The sequence below is a fragment of the Anser brachyrhynchus genome (assembly GCF_964034855.1).
Source record: "Anser brachyrhynchus genome assembly, chromosome: Z".
NCBI lineage: Eukaryota > Metazoa > Chordata > Aves > Anseriformes > Anatidae > Anser > Anser brachyrhynchus.
In genome coordinates, this window is record NC_137697.1 from 49,749,478 (window position 1) to 49,770,176 (window position 20,699).

The 20,699-nt window shown below is 46.0% G+C and overlaps 1 protein-coding gene across 2 annotated transcripts; it reads right to left on the reverse strand.

Moving 5' to 3' along the window:
- Positions 1–5,533: 5,533 nt before the first annotated feature.
- LOC308186034 (uncharacterized protein) lies at positions 5,534–14,645 on the reverse strand. 2 transcript variants are annotated; one of them, XM_080574875.1, is made up of 3 exons: positions 14,523–14,645; positions 12,102–12,375; positions 5,534–5,606 (listed from the first exon to the last, which is right to left on the reverse strand). In XM_080574875.1, the coding sequence occupies exons 1-3, from the start codon at positions 14,581–14,583 to the stop codon at positions 5,549–5,551; spliced, it is 393 nt and encodes a 130-aa protein (XP_080431001.1). In that variant the 5' UTR covers positions 14,584–14,645; the 3' UTR covers positions 5,534–5,548. The 2 variants fall into 2 exon arrangements, with proteins under 2 accessions (XP_080431001.1, XP_080431002.1); XM_080574876.1 differs by lacking the exon at positions 5,534–5,606 and adding an exon at positions 5,626–8,936.
- Between the last annotated feature and the right edge of the window lie 6,054 nt (positions 14,646–20,699).

Here is a 20,699-nt window from a genome sequence, read left to right on the forward strand (position 1 = left end):
AGCACCTCCTGCCCTCCTGCAGCACTCGCCTGGGGGGCTGCAGAGCTGTTCCTCTCACACTTTCTCACTCTTCTCTCCCAGCTGCTGTTGCACAGCGGTACTTTTGCCCCCTTCCTTCAATCTGCTCTCCCAGAGGCCCACCCAGCATCACTCCCTAGCTCGGCTCTGGCCAGCAGCAGGTCCCTTTGGAGCTGTCTGGAGCTGGCTCTGCTCTGACATGGGGCAGCTGCTGGGCTCTGCTCACAGAGGCCACCCCTGCAGCCCTGGGCTAGCAAAACCATGCAATGTAAACCCAGAGCAGTACTGGAGATAAGATGTATTTCCTTACTTGAGTGATTCATTTATTTAACTTCACAGTACAAATAGAAAAGTAGTCTCCTTCACACGACTTGGTAGTTTGACATTGTTTTGTTGACTCTGTGATATTGAGAACTCTCATTTTCCTTGCCTCGCTAAGGGTGCCTGTAGGATTTTTTACATTCCTCATGCAAATACATTGCAAAAAATACTAAAGGCTGTACTACCATGAGTATGGAGGTATGTGAAACCACCAACTCTCTATTTTTAATCTCAGAGGAAATAATTGCTTCATAATACTTTCTTAATTTTCATCACTGTATGCAGTGTACTTTTCAATGTACAAAATCTTTTGTGTAAGCACTTGGTATCTGTGTCCTGCCTAATATTTCTAATTTTCTAATATTGACAGCAGGAGTCCCCGAGGGCCACCATGCACTTCTAACATTTGTGAAAATAGCCTGAGGGGTGAAAATAGGAGTGTGTAAGCGATTAGAGGTGGCTAATTTCTTATCCTAGGAGTGAGTTTCTCTAGCTGAGTACTTGGCAAAGACAGATGTGGAGAAGGCTGAGGTACTCAACAACTTCTTTGCCTCCATCTGCACTGGCAGGCGGGCTTCCCAAGTCTTTCATTTCCCTGAACCCATAGATGGAGGCTGGGGGAGCAAAGTCCCACCCACTGTAAGTGAAGAGCAGGTTTGAGACCACCTGATGAATCTAAACAACAGGGACAGGTCTGTGGGACCTGATGACATGAATCCCAGGGTGCGGAGGGAACTGGCTGATGTAGTTGCCAAGCCTCTCTCCATCCTAGTTGAAGAGTCCTGGCAGTCAGGCGATGTCCCTGGTGAGTGCAAAAAGGGAAACATCATGCCCCTTTTTAAAAAGGGATGAGAAAGGTCATTTAGAAAGTAGAGGAACTCCTACTCAGACTGGGAAGGGAGAAGAAGATGAGGTAGGCTACTCCAAAGTGGCTGGGCCATCAGAGGAACAGGAAGACGAAGAGGAAGATATCATAAGGGCATCAAGAACTACCCGAGGCCTATACCAGCGTGAACCTAACTGGGAATGGTTAAGTAGTTGGTTAACTTTGTTAACCAACTACTTAGGAATGCCATCCAGAGGTCTGTTCTGAGGCAGGAGAGTTATGAGTGGCAGGCAGTGTGGGAGGATATGGGCAGGCATCGAGAGCAGTGGACACCTCCAGTGCTTTGGAAGCTCACCCCTGACCAGGTGCAAAATCCTAACAAAATGGCAGAATGAAAGGCTTGAAAAAGGTGTGTCATCACCCTGGCAATTCCAGAGAGACACAAATCACTGCAATGTGCTGGGGCTTGGCCCAATGCAATTGCTCACCACCCGCTGACCAACGCCCAGCCTGTCTCCGAGCAGCCGGTACCCCTGCCATCCCCAGCCTGCCACCCCACATTACTTGTCCAGCATGACGCCAGATGGTATGGAATACCCCTTTGGCCAGTTGGGGTCACCTGTCCTGCTTCTGTCCCCTCCCAGCTCCTGCTGCACTCTGTCTGGCAGGACAGAGCGAGAAGCTGAAAAGTGCTTGATTCACTGTAAGCACTGCTCTGCAACCAGTCAAACAGCAGTGTGTTATCAACATTATTCTCATCCTAAATCCAAAGCACAGCACCGTACCAGATACTAGGAGGAAAATTAGCTCTATCCTAGCCAAAACCAGGACACACCACAGCACACGGTATGGAATATCCCTTTGGCCAGTTGGGGTCACCTGTCCTGCTTCTGTCCCCTCCCAGGTCTTCCTGCACGCCCAGCCTCCTCGCTGGCAGGGCAGTGTGAGAAGCTGAAAAGTCCTTGACTTAGTGTAAGCATGCTCTGCAACAATTCAAACTCATAGGAGGCATTTCTTCTCAGAAAGAGTGGTCAGGCATTGGAACGGGTTGCCCAGGCAAGTGGTGGCCTCACCGTCCCTGGGAGTGTTGAGTGCTGACTGGAGTGCTGCAATGACTGGCTATAGGCTCTTCAGAAGGGACAGGCAGCACAGAACGGGTGGTGGTGTGGCTCTCTATATTAGAGAGTGTTTTGATGTTGTGGAACTCGAGACTGGGAATGATAAGGTTGAGTCCCTATGGGTTAGGATCAGCGGGGTGGCCAACAAGGCAAGCATCCTGGTGGGGTTCTGTTATAGACGGCCAAACTAGGATGAGGAGACAGGTGAGGAGGAGTTCTACAGGCAGCTGGCAGAAGTTACAAAATCACCAGCACTTGTTCTCGTGGGGGACTTCAACTTCCCAGACATATCCTGGACATACAGCTCAGAGGAAGTAGTCTAGGAGGTTTCTGGAGAGTGTGGAAGCTAGTTTCCTGACACAGCTGGTTAGTGAGCCTACCAGGGGAGGTGCCCCGCTAGACCTTCTGTTCACACAGAAGGACTGGTGGGAGATGTGGTGGTCGGGCGCTGTCTTGGGCAGAGTGACCATGAAATGGTTCAGTTCTCTATTGTTGGCGAAGTCAGGAGGGGGATCAGTAAAACTGCTGTCTTGGACTTCTGCAGGGCAGACTTTGAGCTGTTCAGGGCACTGGTTGGCAGAGCCCCTTGGGAGGCAGTTCCGAAGGGCAGAGGAGTCCAGGAAGGCTGGGCACTCCTCAAGAAGGAAATCTTAATGGCTCAGGAGTGGTCTGTCCTCACGTGCCCAAAGACGAGCCGGCATGGAAGAAGACCAGCCTGGCTGAACAGAGTTGTGGCTAGAGCTTAGGAATAAAAAGAGAGTTTATGACCTTTGGAAAAGGGGGCGGGCCACTCAGGTGGACTAGAAGGATGTTATAAGGCTGTGCAGGGACAAAATTAGAAAGGCCAAAGCTCATCTGGAGTTCAATCTGGCAACTGCGGTTAAAGATAACAGAAAATGTTTTTATAAATGCATAAACACGAAAAGGGGGACTAAAGAGAATCTCTCATCCTTTACTGGATGGGGAGGGGAGGGGAAACTTAGTGACGAGAGGTGAGGAAAAGGCTGAGGTGCTTAGTGCTTTCTTTGCCTCAGTCCTGAGTGGCAAGACCAGTTTTTCTCTGGATATCCAGTATCCTGAGCTGGTGGAAGGGGATGGGGAGCAGGATGTGGCCCTCACAATCCATGAGGAAATGGCTGCTGACCTGCTACAGCACTTAGATGTATGCAAGTCGATGGGGCCGGATGGGATCCAGACGAGGGTGCTGAGAGAACTGGCAGAAGAACTGGCCAAGCCACTTTCCATCATTTATCAGCAGTCCTGGCTATCGGGGGAGGTTCCAGTCGACTGGCGGCTAGCAAACGTGATGCCCATCTACAAGAGGGGCCGGAAGGTAGACCCGGGAAACTATAGGCTTGTTAGTTTGACTTCAGTGCCAGGGAAGCTCATGGAGCAGATTATCTTGAGTGTCATCACACAGCACTTGCAGGGTAACCAGGCGATCAGGCCCAGTCAGCATGGGTTTATGAAAGGCAAGTCCTGTCCTGCTTGACGAACCTGATCTCCTTCTATGACAAAGTGACACGCTTAGTGGATGAGGGAAAGGCTGTGGATGTGGTCTACCTTGACTTCAGTAAGGCTTTTGACACCAATTCCAACAGCATTTTGCTCGAGAATCTGGCTGCTCATGGCTTGGACTGGCGTACGCTTCTTTGGGTTAGAAACTGGCTGGGTAGCCGGGCCCAAAGAGTCGTGGTGAATGGAGTTAAATCCAGTTCGAGGCCGGTCACTAGTGGAGTCCCCCAGGGTTCAGTACTAGGGCCAGTTCTCTGTAATATCTTTACCGATGATCTGGATGAGGGGGTTGAGTGCATCCTCAGTAAGTTTGCAGACGACACCAAGTTAGGTGCATGTGTCGATCTGCTTGAGGGTAGGAAGGCTCTGCAGGAGGATCTGGATAGGCTGGACCAATGGGCTGAGATCAACTGTGTGAAGTTCAACAAGGCCAAGTGCCGGGTCCTGCATCTGGAGCGTAACAACCCCATGCAGTGCTACAGGCTGGGAGATGAGTGGTTAGAAAGCTGCCTGGCAGAGAAGGACCTGGGAGTACTGGTTGATAGGCAGCTGAATATGAGCCAGCAGTGTGCTCAGGTGGCCAAGAAGGCCAACAGCATCCTGGCTTGCATAAGAAGCAGTGTGGCCAGCAGGTCTAGGGAAGTGATTGTCCCCCTGTACTCGGCTCTGGTGAGGCCGCACCTCGAGTACTGTGTTCAGCTTTGGGCCCCTCGCTACAGGAAGGACATGGAGGTGCTCGAGAGAGTCCAGAGAAGGGCAACGAAGGTGGTGAGGGGTCTGGAGAACAAGTCTTATGAGGAGCAGCTGAGGGAGCTGGGATTGTTCAGCCTGGAGAAGAGGAGGCTTGGAGGCGACCTTATCGCTCTCTATAGGTACCTTAAAGGAGGCTGTAGCGAGGTGGGGGTTGGTCTATTCTCCCACGTGCCTGGTGACAGGACGAGGGGGAATGGGCTAAAGTTGTGCCAGGGAGGTTTAGGTTGGATATTAGGAAGAACTTCTTTACCGAAAGGGTTGTTAGGCATTGGAATGGGCTGCCCAGGGAGGTGTTTGAGTCACCATCCCTGGAGATATTCAAAAGATGTTTAGATGTAGAGCTTAGTGATATGGTTTAGTGGAGGGCTTGTTAGTGTTAGGTCAGAGGTTGGACTAGATGATCTTGGAGGTCTCTTCTAACCTAGATGATTCTGTGATTCTGTGATACCATTCCTAATACTACATTACTTTTTGTATTGGTGAAGATGTTATTGCCAGGTGGTGAGCTGCTGCATCTCTTGTTGGTTTTTCATTCCTTCTTGTAACATGGGAATCTTTTTTGGATGTGTAAAATATCCTGCTCTGCTTGTTATTTTTGTCAAACTGTTTGGCGGTTTTCAGAGGTGCCATTCCATGTCTCAAGTCTAGATTTTCTTGGTATTTGTAACCCATCCATCTTAATGCCAGGGCTTGTATTGTCTCCACTAGCCAGTGTCTAGAACAAAAAGCTGTGGAATACATTTCCGCTATATCAATGTCAAATCTGAACCAGTCAATTGACTTTCTTTCTAATCCCATAGTCTGCAGAAGCAAGAAGACATGAGAAAAAAAAATAAAAATAAAAAACCTGCTTGACCTTTTAATGCCATATTATAGCAAAAGAATAACTTTCCACCTACCTCCACCTGAAAGAACCCTTCTACTTTATAAAATCAGGGGGAACAGGAGAATGATGAAATGGGGATGGAGACCCTCTGGTCCTCATTTCACATCTTGATCATTGATGCTCTGCGCTCACAGCTTCATGAGTGGAAGAGATAAAAAGCATCCAGATCCTGTAGGAAATAACTAGATTAACACAGACTTTACACAAACAGAGAAAAAATTGTGTGCGGGGCATTATGATCCAACCTCTACACATGCTATTCATTAGATAATATTTTCTTGTCTTTTGTGGGATACTCTTTTGATTCTCAAACCCTCTTTGTCTCATGACTGTCACCCAGCGCTACGTGGACAGAAAAGTTCTTTAGGGATCCTGTGCAAAATGAGGACATTAAGAAGTTGCAGCTATAATTAAAGATTTATTATTTCACAGATTTTTGTAATTAATGAAGCACAGGGTTTTAGAATCAGTGTAGCTTATCGTTACTTCAGTGTTTGTTCTAATCACCTGTGCCCTCTGCAGATCAGGTCAAATCTACTTGGCCTTCAACATAATAATCATAATCCAGATTCAGAATTTACCTAAAAGTACACAAGTCACTCACTCAGCCCTTGGAGGAAGCCAGTGATGGTGGAGACATCCCTGGCCAGCGCAGGATCACGGGTTTTGCCACCCAGCAGCAGTCCAAGTCCCACCTGGGACCTGCAGCTGCACAGGCAGTGCTCCCTGTGCTGTCATGCTTCCCTGTGCCCTGAGGGGGTCACTGCACCCCGGATGGCTTGGCCCAAAGCCCGGGACCTCACAGTGCTGGCAGGGAGAAAGGGGTTGATACGTGACCAGCTCGCTTACAGATCATGGCCACTTTCTTTCCAAATGGCGTTGATTATGTTAACCATATTACCAGGGGTCAGGAGCAGGGGGCACTAGTCACAATGACTCAACTGAAAAAGTCATCATCCTTACACTGTGGTCATAGTGCAGAAACGCATATCAAACTTGCTGCTACCAAAGATAAGCTGGAAGTAGAAGTGAATCCAGAGAATTCCTGGGAAGTGTATTTTGGAAGCAATCTTTTTAGACTGTCAGAGTGGAGGGAAGATCTTGTCCAGCTGTTCTTAATCAGATTTTTTTTCCTACTGAATTACAGGTTGCTTTCAAACCAAAACCTGGGTTCACCTTGGGGCATAAACTACAAATCAGGCCCAATGCAAGAAACTCTTAAATATATGTATGTGATCATTCTTCAGAATGTTTGAAACTGTGCCAGAAAAAGATTATTTTTTTTAAGCTCTTGACTTTTATTTTATTTTATTTTAATTTTTGGTGGAAAGCGTACTTATATAAAAATAACCTAAATTCATAGAAAAAAACAAAACAAAACAAAACACCAAAAAAAAACCCACAATGGCAATTTTGTCAATTTTTGATTGAATAAAGTCTAATTTGGCAGCAAAGAAAGTTTACATTCTCTGCAGAAAACGAAAGCATTTCCCATTGCTAGCTGATGGTCCTTAGATAAGTAATGGGGAAAGTAAAGCATAGAGAGGATGCATCTCAAAAATCACCTCTGCAGTTCAAAGGAGCCCCTAAAGAGAACCTTTTTCTGGCTAGGCTGTCACAGAACTTAAGTATTTCTCCAAAATAAAAAATAACAAAAAATGTAGAATACAAAATGTAATAAATAACGAAAAGGTGTATCAGCAAATCATACTGATCTAAAAAAAAAAAATCTTTCTTTGATAACTGATTTTCTAAACAGAAGAAATATGAAAGCTCTTCCCTGGAATACAGAAAAAAAAAAAAAAGTGATAGAATACACAATAAATTGTTAGTTAAACTGGAGATTACCACTGCAATTCTTCACATTTTATGTTTGGGGATATCTTTTTCCAAGACTTCCTTTACTGACCACAGCACAGCACAAAATATATGCGTTCTCATCATCTTTGCTAAAGACACCAAGATAGAGAACATCTTCACTTAGGAGAAGGGATATAATATTTTACGGATTATACTGAATAGCTTTCAGAACTCACCTGGTGAGAAAGAAAATTTCAGATCATAAAGTGTATAGCTACCCCATATTTTTGTTCCCAGGTGGAAGCTGCTTGGTTGAATTATTTGTTATTATTACTCATGATACCCACTGCCAGTAGAAAGAAACTGTGAATGAAACAGTGATACTAGAATCCCTTGGGTAGGGTAATTCCATCAGTGTTGAGGAATTAGTAAAGTCATTATACAGGCGCTGGTAGATTTAGTACTGCATCCAGCTTTGGCCATCTACATTTTTACAATTTTAAATAGAAATTCAAACAAATGGAAAGTTGGATGATCAGGTTCAAGAAACAGGAGAAGCATAAAAGTTTATTTTATTAAAAAGAGAAAATTGTAATACTGTGATATTCTTTAAATGATAACTGCAAACAATAGATGTACATGATCTTCAGTGCTACATGAAAACTTTACTTATAAAGATATTTTCAGTGGATATCTGAGATTTTAAAAACAAAAGTCCTTTTTTCCCAACTATTTCATATGACAATTATAATCTTAGAATTCTCAATAAAATGACAAAAAAAAAAAAAAGATTTTTTTCCTCAAAACTTTAAAAACAACAACAACAAAAACAAAAACTTGGAGGTTACTGGAAGAACTTGATATCCTCTCTGAATAAAAAGCTGATTTTTCCAGTCATGTGAAATTATTAGATATGTCTATATGGGAGGGAAGAACATTAAGACTGAATATGCAACCTTTAAGACTTCTCCTGCTGGAAAGATAAAAAAATGTATTTTGTGTATGTGAGATTGCTATACCATTTATATATGTACATTAGATAACATTCCACCAGAAGCTGTTAAGTAAATACAATTATAAATTTAACACTAGGCCCGCAAGGGCAAAAAATATCAAGTAAGTGAAAAGAAGGTTTAAGCCTAAGGGTTGAGCCTCAGGTTTTGCTTTTAGAAGCAAGTGCTTTCATTACTTGAACTAAAAGGGAAGAGCAGTGTCTGAAACCTCACAAATGACCAAACCATTATAGAAGGGGAAAGTTTATAATCTCTTCACTGCAGACTGAAGAGCTAAGTAAAAGAATGTAGAACTCTGAATTGATGAATTATGCCTGAATATTAAAACTTGTGGAAATTTAAAGTTTAGACAATTCCTATGACAATTAATATTTTTACTTTGTCATACTGAGAAAAAAGTTCAACATCAAGTAGCCTAAAGTGTTCTATCCTGCCCTATTAGTCTACTCACCTCTGTTTTGGTTGAATTTTAGATGAGATCTTTCATCAAATAACCTGAACAAGATTCAGTAGAGCAATACAGAGACTTTAGCATTTGTGAGCATTAGCTTTTATTTTCTCTCCTTATAACAGGCAGAAATACAGAACACAGATAACATAGTAAAGGCCCTAACAGTCTGAGAATGACAGATAGCTGTGGTAAGGGTCCTTCTTCAGACATGCTCTGCAGTAACTATCAAATGTACCTGTAAATACAAGCACAGATAAACAGGGCTTAGACAAAACAAGGGCATGAATTCAGTATGGGCCTTAATCAGTGTTCAATTTTAAATGTAAAATTTTGCTTCTACATAGATTAAATAAGGTTGCTAAAGAGCCCCTGGAATGGCATAAGGATTAAAAATATTAAGGAGGGTTGGAATTAGATGATCTTTAAGGTCCCTTCCAACCCAAACCATCCTGTGATTCTATGTTTGCTTTTCATGGTGCAGTTGACTAGCTTGAGTGCTTTCCAGCTGTAGAAAATCTATTAAATACCTTTGATAACCCATATCATCCTCGTTTGTACCTCTTATGTCTGCATTATAACTTTTTTGAGAATGTTCGAGAATGAGTAATCAGAATTGCACATGATATTAAGTACGTGGCCTTCCCATTAATGCATTTATTTTACATTTTCTGCCATTGACTTTCATCTGCTGTTTTCTGCTGGCCCTTCATCACTGTGAAATCCTTTCAATGGCTAGCTTTAGCTGTGACTGTACCGAATACTTCTGTGTTTTCAGCAGAGCTTTTTATCTCACTACTCTCCAACAATTTATGGATAAAATGAGCACCTCACATTTGCCCTTTGGTGAGCTCCCTCTGTTGTGATGCCCAGAGACAGCATGCTCAGGTTGTTCCCTACAAGTGATTCAGAGTGTCCACACCAGCACCTGAGTGACACCATGAAAAATGAACAGTGTGACTTGCCATCCAAGCTGTTGTGAATATCTGGAGAGCATTAAAAGCCCAAGCATCAATAGCTCTCAAGCTACTCCTCAGCCTCACACCAGGCTTGCTTATTCAAGTACCATTTCAGTTAAGGTATAGATTTCTGCATATGAGTGGAAATCATTAAAACTGAGATATAATTTACCTGACATGACAGTGAAAACGAGCAGCAGATGAAGATCTTGTCGTTGGGAGAAGACATATAGAACAGCTACTGGTATTTTGTATCGCATCTTAAGAGCTTTATTTTTCCTTAGCTAGACTGCTTACAGATAAACTATATAAAACTGATAATCCACTCTACTAGCCTTCACTTCTCTGCGAATAACACAGTAGTGTCTCTACACATCCTACTCATCTTCCAATTCTTCAAGAACTTTTCTGTTCAATCCAGAGGCCTTAAAAATAGTTTGTTGCTTACTTTTTTCATTGTGTCACAAGGGCTTCAAAATGCTTCTCTAACCAATGTGTATTTCTTTCAGCACCTTTCTACACATCCCCAGGCATTTCAAGTGCCTTTCTGTGCACCTTGTAGTCCTTGGAAAACTCTTCTGTGTGGCTCAGGTGCCTCCAGGTTCCTAAGGTGGTAGGGCATCTACTTGCCTCCACTATTTGACCACGGGTGCCTTCAGGCTCTTTTCTGTTCAATGCAGGTAACTCCAAGAGTATTTCTGTGTTGCCCAGGGGCTTCTATTCTTTTCTGTTAGACTTGGGGTACTCTAAGTGCCTTTCTGTATAGGCCAGGAACCTCTGACTGCTTTTCTCTTTGACCCAGTGGCCTCATTTTACCTTCATCCATGTGGCATAGGCACCTTTGAATGCCTTTGTGCAAGCATTAGGGCCCTGCAAGTGCCTCTCTGTGTTGCCCATTGATGGTTTGACCCAGGGTCCTCCGAAGGCCCTTCTCCGTGGCCCAGGGGCCTCCAAGTGCCTTTCCATGCATCACAGGGTCCTCTGAGTGCCCATCTGTGTGCAGCAGGGGCACCAGTTGCTATTTTATACAAGCCAGAGGCTTCCAGGAGTCATTTCGTTTCAACCAGGATTGTCTGAATTCCTTTCTGTTCAACCCGGGGCCTATGAGTGCCTTCTGTTTGGCCTGGGGGCCTGCAAGTACCTTTCAGTCCTGGGCACAAGGGCAGTTCAAAGGCATGCTGAGGCACTCTGGCTGTGCAGAAAGTCACGTCGAGGCAGCAGGGCTGTGAGAAAGGCACACCGAGGCAGCTGTGCCATCCACAAGGGCACACTGACAGAGATAGGCTGTGTGGAAAAGGCACACCCAGGGACATGAGCCGTGCAGAAAGGCATGCAGAGGCAATGGGGCTGCACCACATGGGCTGCTGATGCCATACAGAGAACATCTGGGGTCACTCTGTGTTTGGTGCTTCCCTCACCTCCTACATCATGGGCAGCCTGCACTTGCTGGGGACACTGGCCAGAGTGGGGCTGGGGGAATCTCCCTTCTGTCCTGCACACCCTGCCCCGGGCCGTCATCTCCCCATAGCTCCCAGTTGTGCCTCAGGGACACTTAGGGGCAGAGAACAGAAGGACATGATACTGGGGTTACGGGACAGGGGAGACACTGGGGACAGACTGCCCGGGCAGGGGCTCCATGCCTGCAGCAGTTTCTTCACACCCTGACCCAGGAACGGGTCTACTATGGGCCAAGCTGGGAGAATCCAGTCCTCACCAGGATGGCAAAGACCGGATTCTCTCCAGCCCCTTCTCCTGCAGCCCAGTGCCCTGGCTTGTCCCAGCTTAGAAAGCATCAGCATTTCTAGGCAGAGCATGCAGCCTGAACCAAAACTTCCACAGAGCTGGGAGGGACCTTATTCAGAGGGCTGCATGGTCAAGCTCACCCCACCAAGACCAGGTGGGCTGGGCGAGACCATACCAGGATGACCTGGAGAAGATGAAATAACCTAAAACCCAACGTTCTCATTCTCCCATCAAAACTTGTATGTTTGTTTCATTTTTCAAAGCAGAAACTAAACAATTTGTTATTTATATTTGAGCTTTTCCAGTAACTGGCAAAAGGAGGAGGAATGTGAAATTAATATAAAGGAAGGAAAGGAGAAATGCAGCCAAGAAACAAATGACAAAAACTGGAATGACCATAAGCAGGCTAAACATGGTTTCTGTTTTCTTTGTTGCTGTCGCTGAAATAACCAAAATGCTAGAATTCAGTAATGAGAAAACTCAGCATGAAGACAAACTGGAATATGATAAATATTGTTAACATTAAGCTTAAATAAAATAATAATAATAAATCCCAGTTGTCCCTGCTATAACTCCTCTCGGCTTGGTTACTGTGTTGTTTCTCTAAAAGCAGCAAAGCTTCGGTTTGCACATGCACCAGCCGCTGGGTGGCTGCATAGCTGTAAATTGAAGAATGCAAACTGTGTGCAGGAAGGACTCACACGGCAGCAGACAGCAGCTCCACACAGCAGCTCTGCAGCTTCTGTGAGCCCAGAACAATGTCACAAAGTGCATTTTCAGGAAAGGGTTTGGGCTTTGCAGAATCTTGAGGAAATGTAGGTGACAAGAGCTGTGTCCAGGAATGCCATGAATCGATTCGCAGCACAACTGATGGTGTGGAAGGGCTCTGTACTGTGGCTGAGAAGGTGATTGATGCTGTGCTTGTTGTTCCTGTGTGTTTCAGCTCTCTGACAACACGTTCAGTGCAACTTAGGTCTGGAAACAACAAACAAACAAAAACAAATACAGAAGAAACAAGTAAAACAAACAAACAAACAAAAAGTTGACCAATTTGTATAATTACAATTCAGTCTGGCACTTTTCAAAATAACCAAAGGTGTGTTTGCACTCTCATTTGCACAGAGTTGAAACAGGAGAAATTGTAGCTAACACAGTGAAATGAAGAAGAACAAGTACAACTAGAGAGAGACTCAACTGACACAAAACAAGCCAAAGTTCATTTCAAGGTCAACAGTCCTGGGTTGATCCTCTCATGTACTGGATGGTTTCTTTGGCTTGTGGAACTTGACCCAAAACAATCTCCATGTACAGATAAGCTCTGAACGTAAACAAAATATAGTTAGCCATTGTAATGATTGGACAGGGAAGTTCTTTCTAGAACAAATAAAAAAACAAAAAACTTTCATTATTGCAATTTTACTGTCTCAATCCCATAAAAATAAACTCAGGAATTATTATAATAGGAAACATGGCGCTGCATATAGTCACTCTCTAGCAGAACTTGTCCCTGCTCAGTTTCCTACCTCCTCCAAGTCAGGGAAGTACGAAAAATAGTCTAACACGTAAAAGATAACAGATTGCTAGAATTGTTCTAGACAAACTGAGAACACACAAGAACATTGTTTCTGGTGCCATCAGTACACCAGAAAAATTACAGTAATTTTTATAATGCTTTATCAAGCAAACAGGAGGGAAGAACAAGGACAAGTTGGAAGGACACTTCTACTTTCAGTTCCATGTTAAAGGGCTATTTCAATAAGTGTATTATTCTTTACTAAAATGTAATCGTATATCCAGGAAAAGCAGCTCTACAAGTGGCTTTATTCGGGTCTGATTTACAGTCCTGTAAATGAGAAGTCAGTGAGTCAGTCAGCCTCCGAGTTGGTGATGTTGCACTGGATCCATCTCTAGAATTACAGTTACAGAACAATAAATTCTGTGACTGAGAGTGGGCTGAAACCATAAAAAAATGGGAAAAAGAAGAACTTCTGGCAGAAAAAAATAATAATAATTAGAGGGATCAAGGTAAATGGCAATAATAGGACTGCCTGAATATCCCCTTTCTACACAGAGGAGCACATTCACTGCAGCAGACCTGGAGAAGTGCTACCTAATCCATGTTACCTTCACCAAATTTAGGCTGTCTACTACCAAGAAGCAGCCTCTTCAGTGAAAATAAAGATATTGCTAATACATAGTTTGACATTTGTTTCATGCCACATTGAACAGGCAGGGGAAGAGTTTCTCCCATACTTTGATGTTTCTTGCATTTCCCCCAGAAAGGCTCCACATCTGACTCTGCTCAAAGTTTTAGGTGCTAAGGCCCGTTCCTGCCTTCCCTCTTCACATGTTCACACCCCTCCCTTGTTCTGACTCTGCTCCTGGTGTCAGGGGAAACAGTTGGGATGATTGCCCTCCCTGAAAGCTCACCAGCAAAGCAGTGATTAGCTTTTTGGTTGAGTTGCTTTCCTGAAGCAGCTCACTCCCTGACCAGACAAGTGCCCTGTCCAGGCATGGTTAGCTCAGGCAAATGGGATAAGAGGGAGCACAGGGTCACACCAGCTCTGGGTCTGATTAGTGACTAACCTCCTGCATTAAAAGCTACAGTAGCAGAATGGCCCTTTTGGCAACAGGATTCTTGGGGATGCGATTGAATCATGGCAGAATGTCTATAGCAGATACGCACCTGAACACCTGAGGAAGGAAAAAATGCTAACTGCATTTTCTTTGGATGCTAGGTTTAACTAAAGAAGAAGACAATGAAATCTTAGCTACCACCGAAGAGACGGATAGAGTCCAGTCTTTAGCCACTGTAAAATGACTTTCATAGGAGTATAATAATTTACAGCATGAAAAGTTTGGATCTATGCTTAATACTTCCTCTCTTAAATATTAAAATTTGTCTTTGTTGAAATTACAGAAGGAATATTTATAGTCACAGAGCTGTTGTTTGAGCTTCCAGAATACCTTTAGCACACTGTTCTTCAGCATTTCATAGACATATGCATCAAGATAGCTAAACTTTTAACCTGTCATAGAATTTCACGGACTATTTCTTCACCTTGACTTACCCAGCTATATCAAGGGTTGCAGGAACTTGAAAAAGGTAAGCTCACACTCACCTTCAAGAAAGCATGGAGTCTGGTCAGGGAACAACAGGCCAGTTAGTTTCACCTCAGTCATCCGGAAAGTTATAGGGGAAATCTTCCTTGGAAGTCACTCTATGAAGAGATGGTTCAGGCTCACTGGGCAGGAGGAGAGAAATGAATGGTCATTGTACACTTTAGCAAGGCCTTTGGCATTGTCTCCCTTCTATCCTAATTGGTGATGTAGGAATTGACAAGTTAGCTGTAAGGTGGATGGAAAACTAGCTGGACCACTGGGTGCAAAAAAATCTGTGGTACAAAGTCCAACTGGTAGCTGGGCATGTGTCATGAGGAATAGACCAAGCCCTCAGGGATTAGTATTTAGTCCAGCACAATTTAGTGTCTGTAGTAACTACACGGATGATAGGACACGTTGCCTTTGCATACATTTCACTGAAAAAAAAATAAATACAATTTTAAGGAGCAGTAAAAGTGGGAGGCAGGGCTGCTATTCAAGCAGAACCCAGACAGGCTGGAGGAATGGGCCAAGCATGAACCATTTGAAATTTGACAAAGGCAGTTGTGAAGTCATGCACATGCAAGGGACTGAGGCCATGCACTGGTACAGGAATGGCACTGAATGAAGAGAAAGTAGCTTTGCAGAAAAGGACCTGTGAGTCCTGGTGGACAACCAATTGTACATGTCAGAAATGAACCCTTGGCATCAGTGAAGGCCAACCATGCCCTAGTTGATCTCTCTTGGCATGACTGTAGCCAGCAGATTAATTCCAGAATAAATTTCCAGAATTAAGTGATTCACCGTCTGTGTTTGGCCATTGTTACAGTATATGTGAACATTGTTTTTGGGTTATTGGCTCCTTACCACAAGAAAGGCATGACCATTTGCAGAGTAAGTCCAGTGGAGGCCGAGAGGGGTAGCAGAGTCCTGGAGCACTGGATGTTCAAGGGCAGATTGAGACAAAATGGGTTTGTTCAGCCTGATGTAGAAAGGTGAATTTGGCCTGGAAGGTTGTTCCAGAGCCATGGCACAATTTCTGCTTCCAGAAAGGGGTGTGCTTGGCTGCAAGCTCAAGGATACTTTGTCCCACAGCTCAGCTCTGCACAGCTTTTCCTTCAATGATGTTACTGGAGAAACTATTCCAGCTCACTCTCTTCCCACGTGGGTGGCAGAAAGAGTGGCCATGTGTCCTGGTTTTGGTTGGGATAGTGTTGATTTTCTTCATAGTAGCTGACATGGTGCTGCGGTTTGGATTCAGGATGAGAACAATGCTGATAACACACCGGTGTTTCAGTTGTTGCAGAGCAGTGCCTGCACAGAGCCCAGGATTTTTCAGCTCCTGGTGCTGCCCTGCCAGCGAGGAGGGAGGCTGGAGGTGCACCAGGAGCTGGGAGGGGACAGAACCAGGACAATTGGCCAGGCTGGCCAGAGGGATGTCCCATGCCATGTGGTGTCATGCTCAACAAAACAGCTGGGGGGAGTTGGCTGGCGGGCTGCTGTTCCTTGGAGACTGGATGGGTATTGGTCAGCTGGTGGTGAGCAATTGCATGGTGCATCACTTTAAAAATTTTTATTTTTCATTTATTTATTAGTAAGCTACCCCTATCTCATCCTGTGAATTCTTGCACTTTTACCTTTTTTCAGTGCTCTCCCCATCCCAGGTCAGGGTGGGGAGCAAGTGAATGGCTGTGTGGTGCTTAGCTGCCTGCCGGGTTAAACAACACTAGGTAATAAATGGAAATCAAGTTATTGCTAGCACAGAAGGCCCAGGAGTACAAAGGAAGCCCAACAGCCTTATAAGAATGATCCCAAGCATATGCCCTGCTGGGGTAAAGCTACAGCCTCTGCCTGCGACGTGAGATGAAGAATACTCAAAGCCAGTGCTTCTTACATGTTCTTTCTTACCTGTGACACTGTCACCCCACCCCAGGAGAGTAGGGGCTTTCGGCAGGTGCTTTTCAGCTGTGCAGCTCTTCCCCAGGAAGCAGCCAAGCTCAGGCACAGACTGCCTCAGCACCAGATCCACTCCTTAATGCAAGTAGCTGCCAGCAGCAGGGCAAAGTGGACTTTGCCCTGCTTCTGTTGAAGAAGCAGGAAGAGATCCTGCCCGACCGTGGGCATGCCACTCCTTCCAGCAGGGCCCAGGGCAGAGGTAACTTTGCCAATTACTCCGTGACATGGCAGGTGTCAAGACAGGCGCCGCTGAGATGGGGCCAGCTCTTGCTCCTGAACCCTCGCTCCTGCCTGGGGTAGCCAATAGTCCTTTTCTTCTTCCCTCTCTCCTCAGGTGATTTTTTTTTTCTCTTTTTTTGGGTGCCAAAGACATGGTGTCAAGCACACTGGAGCGCGCCAGAAACATACTTTACAATGCAGCCATGAAGAGGTCACTGTGCCCAGAGTGATAAGCATGCTTAGGGCCACCCTTTATGTGAAGTACAGAAGACACCGGAGCAGCGGTGAGCAGCAGTGTCTAGTAAAAAGCAGCTCTGTTGTCCTCTCCCAGGGCACGAGAATGGCTTCCTGTGGCAGGGCAAGGCTGTTTTTTGGGAGGGCAACAGGGCTGGCTGGAGTCCCAGGCCCTGGATCTCAGGAGAAGTTTGTTAGAACTGATGACCATGTGTGGGGGGAAGCCTGGCCCTAGCACAGCGAGGTGCAAATGGAAAGGTCTGCATAAAATCCTGTGGGGTCTGCCGTACAAGTCCTGGAGCTGTGTAACTGTGAAGAGCCCGGGTTGTCCAACCAGCCTATCGAAAAGTTTAATGGCAAGTAACTGAGTACCAGGAGGGAAAGGAGGTTTGTGAGGGAATGCAGGGCAAAGCCAGGCTTCTGGCCTCCCCTCTCTGCCTGCAGAGCTGGCTGTGTTGCAAAGCTCTGTAGTGTTGTCCCTGAGAGTATTCTGGACAGCCAGAGAAGTCTGCATGCAAGCCAGAGAGGTAGCCTATGTAGCTTAGGCAAACTCTGCTGCCTTGATTCACAGGGCTACTTAGGAGTGAAGGAAACTATGCCTACGCATTTGAGCAGACAGTTTAACTTCTTGGGGCCTGAAGGGAAGTGTGACCAGCGATTGGTTTCTGCAGCATTGTCCTTGGTGACAGATGATAGCCAAATTCCTCTTAGGCCTGCTGCTGTCTGCAGGAGGTGAGAGAAGAACTGCTGAAGCTTCGTGGTGTTGCTGCCTAGCCAGGAAGGGCAGGAGTAGAGCTCTGGTGTCATTTACTGAGGAAAGCTCACATGTGAGAGTGTGTATTCTGCCTACTAGGACTGCCTCTCCCTCTAGGAACATCCTCACATCAGTGCTGCCTGCATCCCCACAGTCATGCTGTAGTCTGTTTGCTGAGTTATGGGACAGAGATCTAGTTTACCAGAAAAGAAAGAGAAGCAAGAGATGCCTGGGAAGTTCCTCTGTCTTGATGGTGCTTGCAAAAGTAAAGGGTCTCTTAGATCCCATACCTTCCCCAGCACATTCCATGGCATTGCTGGAGTGGGTGACAGCTTTCCTGAATGGGTGAGTGGGAAGGAAAGTGCTCTCACCCCTCAGGATATTTGTTTGCTGGAGGTGGCTGGCTCTGAACTCCATGTTATGGGGAATTTGTAAGCTGTTTCATTCTGTTGGTGCTGAGGTTTCTGGTATCCCAGCTATATGGAGATTACTGAGGAATTCGGTGTGTTTGTGTATGGGAGCGGTTTCTGGGTGACTTTTCAGTGAAATCCTTGACCTGGCCACACAAATAGCTAAGCCAGGTGTCAGGGAGCAGCAAGGGAAGGCAGTAAGAAAAAGTGAGCTGGGAGCTGAGAGTGACAGCAAGACATGCTGCAAGGAGCAAGGATGTTGAGCCAGCAAGCAGGGTCTGTCTCAGTCCACTGCTAAAACAGCAGGTCCATGGGGACATGGCAGGCCTGAGGTTAAGCCAGGGAGCCAAGGCAGTGGGTCAGGATCAGAATCAAGGAGGTGCAAGACTAGCCATTAACGTAAATGCTACACAGCTGTGATGTGGCACAGGTGGAACCAGCAGCTTAAAAGCAGTTTTGAAGAGAAGGTGCTTCTAGCTTTCATCACAACAGCTCCTATCTGGGGAAGAGCTAACCCTGGGCTTTCCTCCAGGTTCTCTTGCAGGCAAGTCAAATTCTGCAACTCAGCCTCTGCACAGTGGCCTGAACCCAGAAGTATTCAGGCAGTTGCATGATGACTGCCCCAGGAACATGAAGTAAGAAAAGGGTCTGCCCAAGCTGTTGGTTTAGAAGGGTGAAAAATGGCCTTAATGGCAGGAGAACAAGAATATTCCCTATGTGTGGACGTAACAGGCAGATGGTAAAAGCTTACAGGCCATTATAGAATCATAGAATCATAGAATATCCTGAGTTGGAAGGGACCCTTAAGGATCATCAAGTCCAACTCTTGACACCGCACAGGTCTACCCAAAAGTTCAGACCATGTGACTAAGTGCACAGTCCAATCTCTTCTTAAATTCAGACAGGCTCAGTGCAGTGACCACTTCCCTGGGGAGCCTGTTCCAGTGTGCAACCACCCTCTCTGTGAAGAACCCCCTCCTGATGTCAAGCCTAAATTTCCCCTGCCTCAGCTTAACCCCGTTCCCGCGGGTCCTGTCACTGGTGTTAATGGAGAAAAGGTCTCCTGCCTCTCGACACCCCCTTACGAGGAAGTTGTAGACTGTGATGAGGTCTCCCCTCAGCCTCCTCTTCTCCAGGCTGAACAGGCCCAGTGACCTCAGCCGTTCCTCGTATGTCTTCCCCTCCAGGCCTTTCACCATCTTCGTAGCCCTCCTCTGTACACTCTCCAACAGTTTCATGTCCTTTTTATACTGTGGTGCCCAGAACTGCACACAGTACTCGAGGTGAGGCCGCACCAGCACAGAGTAGAGCGGGACAATCACCTCCCTTGACCTACTAGCGATGCCGTGCTTGATGCACCCCAGGACACGGTTGGCCCTCCTGGCCGCCAGGGCACACTGCTGGCTCATATTCAACTTGCTGTCTACCACGACCCCCAGATCCCTCTCTTCTAGGCTGCTCTCCAGCGTCTCATCGCCCAGTCTGTACGTGCAGCCAGGGTTTCCCCGTCCCAGGTGCAGGACCTGGCACTTGCTCTTATTGAACTTCATGCGGTTGGTGATCGCCCAGCTCTCCAACCTATCCAGATCCCTCTGCAAGGCCTTTCCACCCTCATTCGAGTCCACAACTCCTCCAAGTTTGGTGTCATCAGCAAACTTGCTCAAAATACCTTCTATTCCTACATCCAGATCGTTTATAAAAATATTGAAAAGTACCGGCCCTAAAATGGAGCCTTGAGGGACCCCACTGGTGACCGCCCGCCAGCCTGACGCAGCCCCATTTACCATAACCCTTTGGGCCCTGCCCGTTAGCCAATTGCTCACCCATCATATGATGTTTTTATTTAGCTGTATGGTGGACATTTTGTCCAGTAGGATCCTATGGGAAACCATGTCAAAAGCCTTGCTGAAGTCCAAAAAAAATCACATCAGCTGGTTTCCCTTGGTCCATCATACGGGTGATCTTATCATAAAAGGAAATCAGGTTAGTTAGGCAGGACCTACCCTTCACAAACCCATGCTGGCTGGGACCAATGACTGCTTTGTCCCCCAGGTGCGCCTCAATAAGTTCGAGAACCATCTTCTCCATGATTTTACCAGGCACTGACGTGAGACTGACAGGCCTGTAATTGCTATGGTCTTCTTTCTGACCCTTCTTGTAAATCGGCACAACATTTGCCAGCTTCCAGTCTACCGGGGCCTCTCCAAATTCCCAGGATCGTTGAAAAATAATTGAGAGAGGTTCCGTGATGACGTCCGCCAGCTCTTTCAGCACCCGGGGATGAATCCCATCCGGACCCATGGACTTGTAGGGATCCAGGTGGAGTAGCAAATCCCGCACACGTTCAGGGTCGGTTGGGAGTTTGTCATCCCCACCGTCTCGGTCCTCCAGCTCAGGGCACCCTGGGTCCCAAAGCCCATCATCGGCATTGAAGACAGAGGCAAAGAAGGCGTTAAGCATCTCTGCTTTGCCTATGTCATTGTCTGTGAGGAGACCTTCCCTATCAAGGAGCGGCCCTATGTATTCTTTAGTTCTCCTTTTTCCATTCACATATCTGAAAAAGCCCTTTTTATTTTCTCTCACAGACACAGCCAGCTTCAACTCTAGGTGTGCTTTGGCCACAC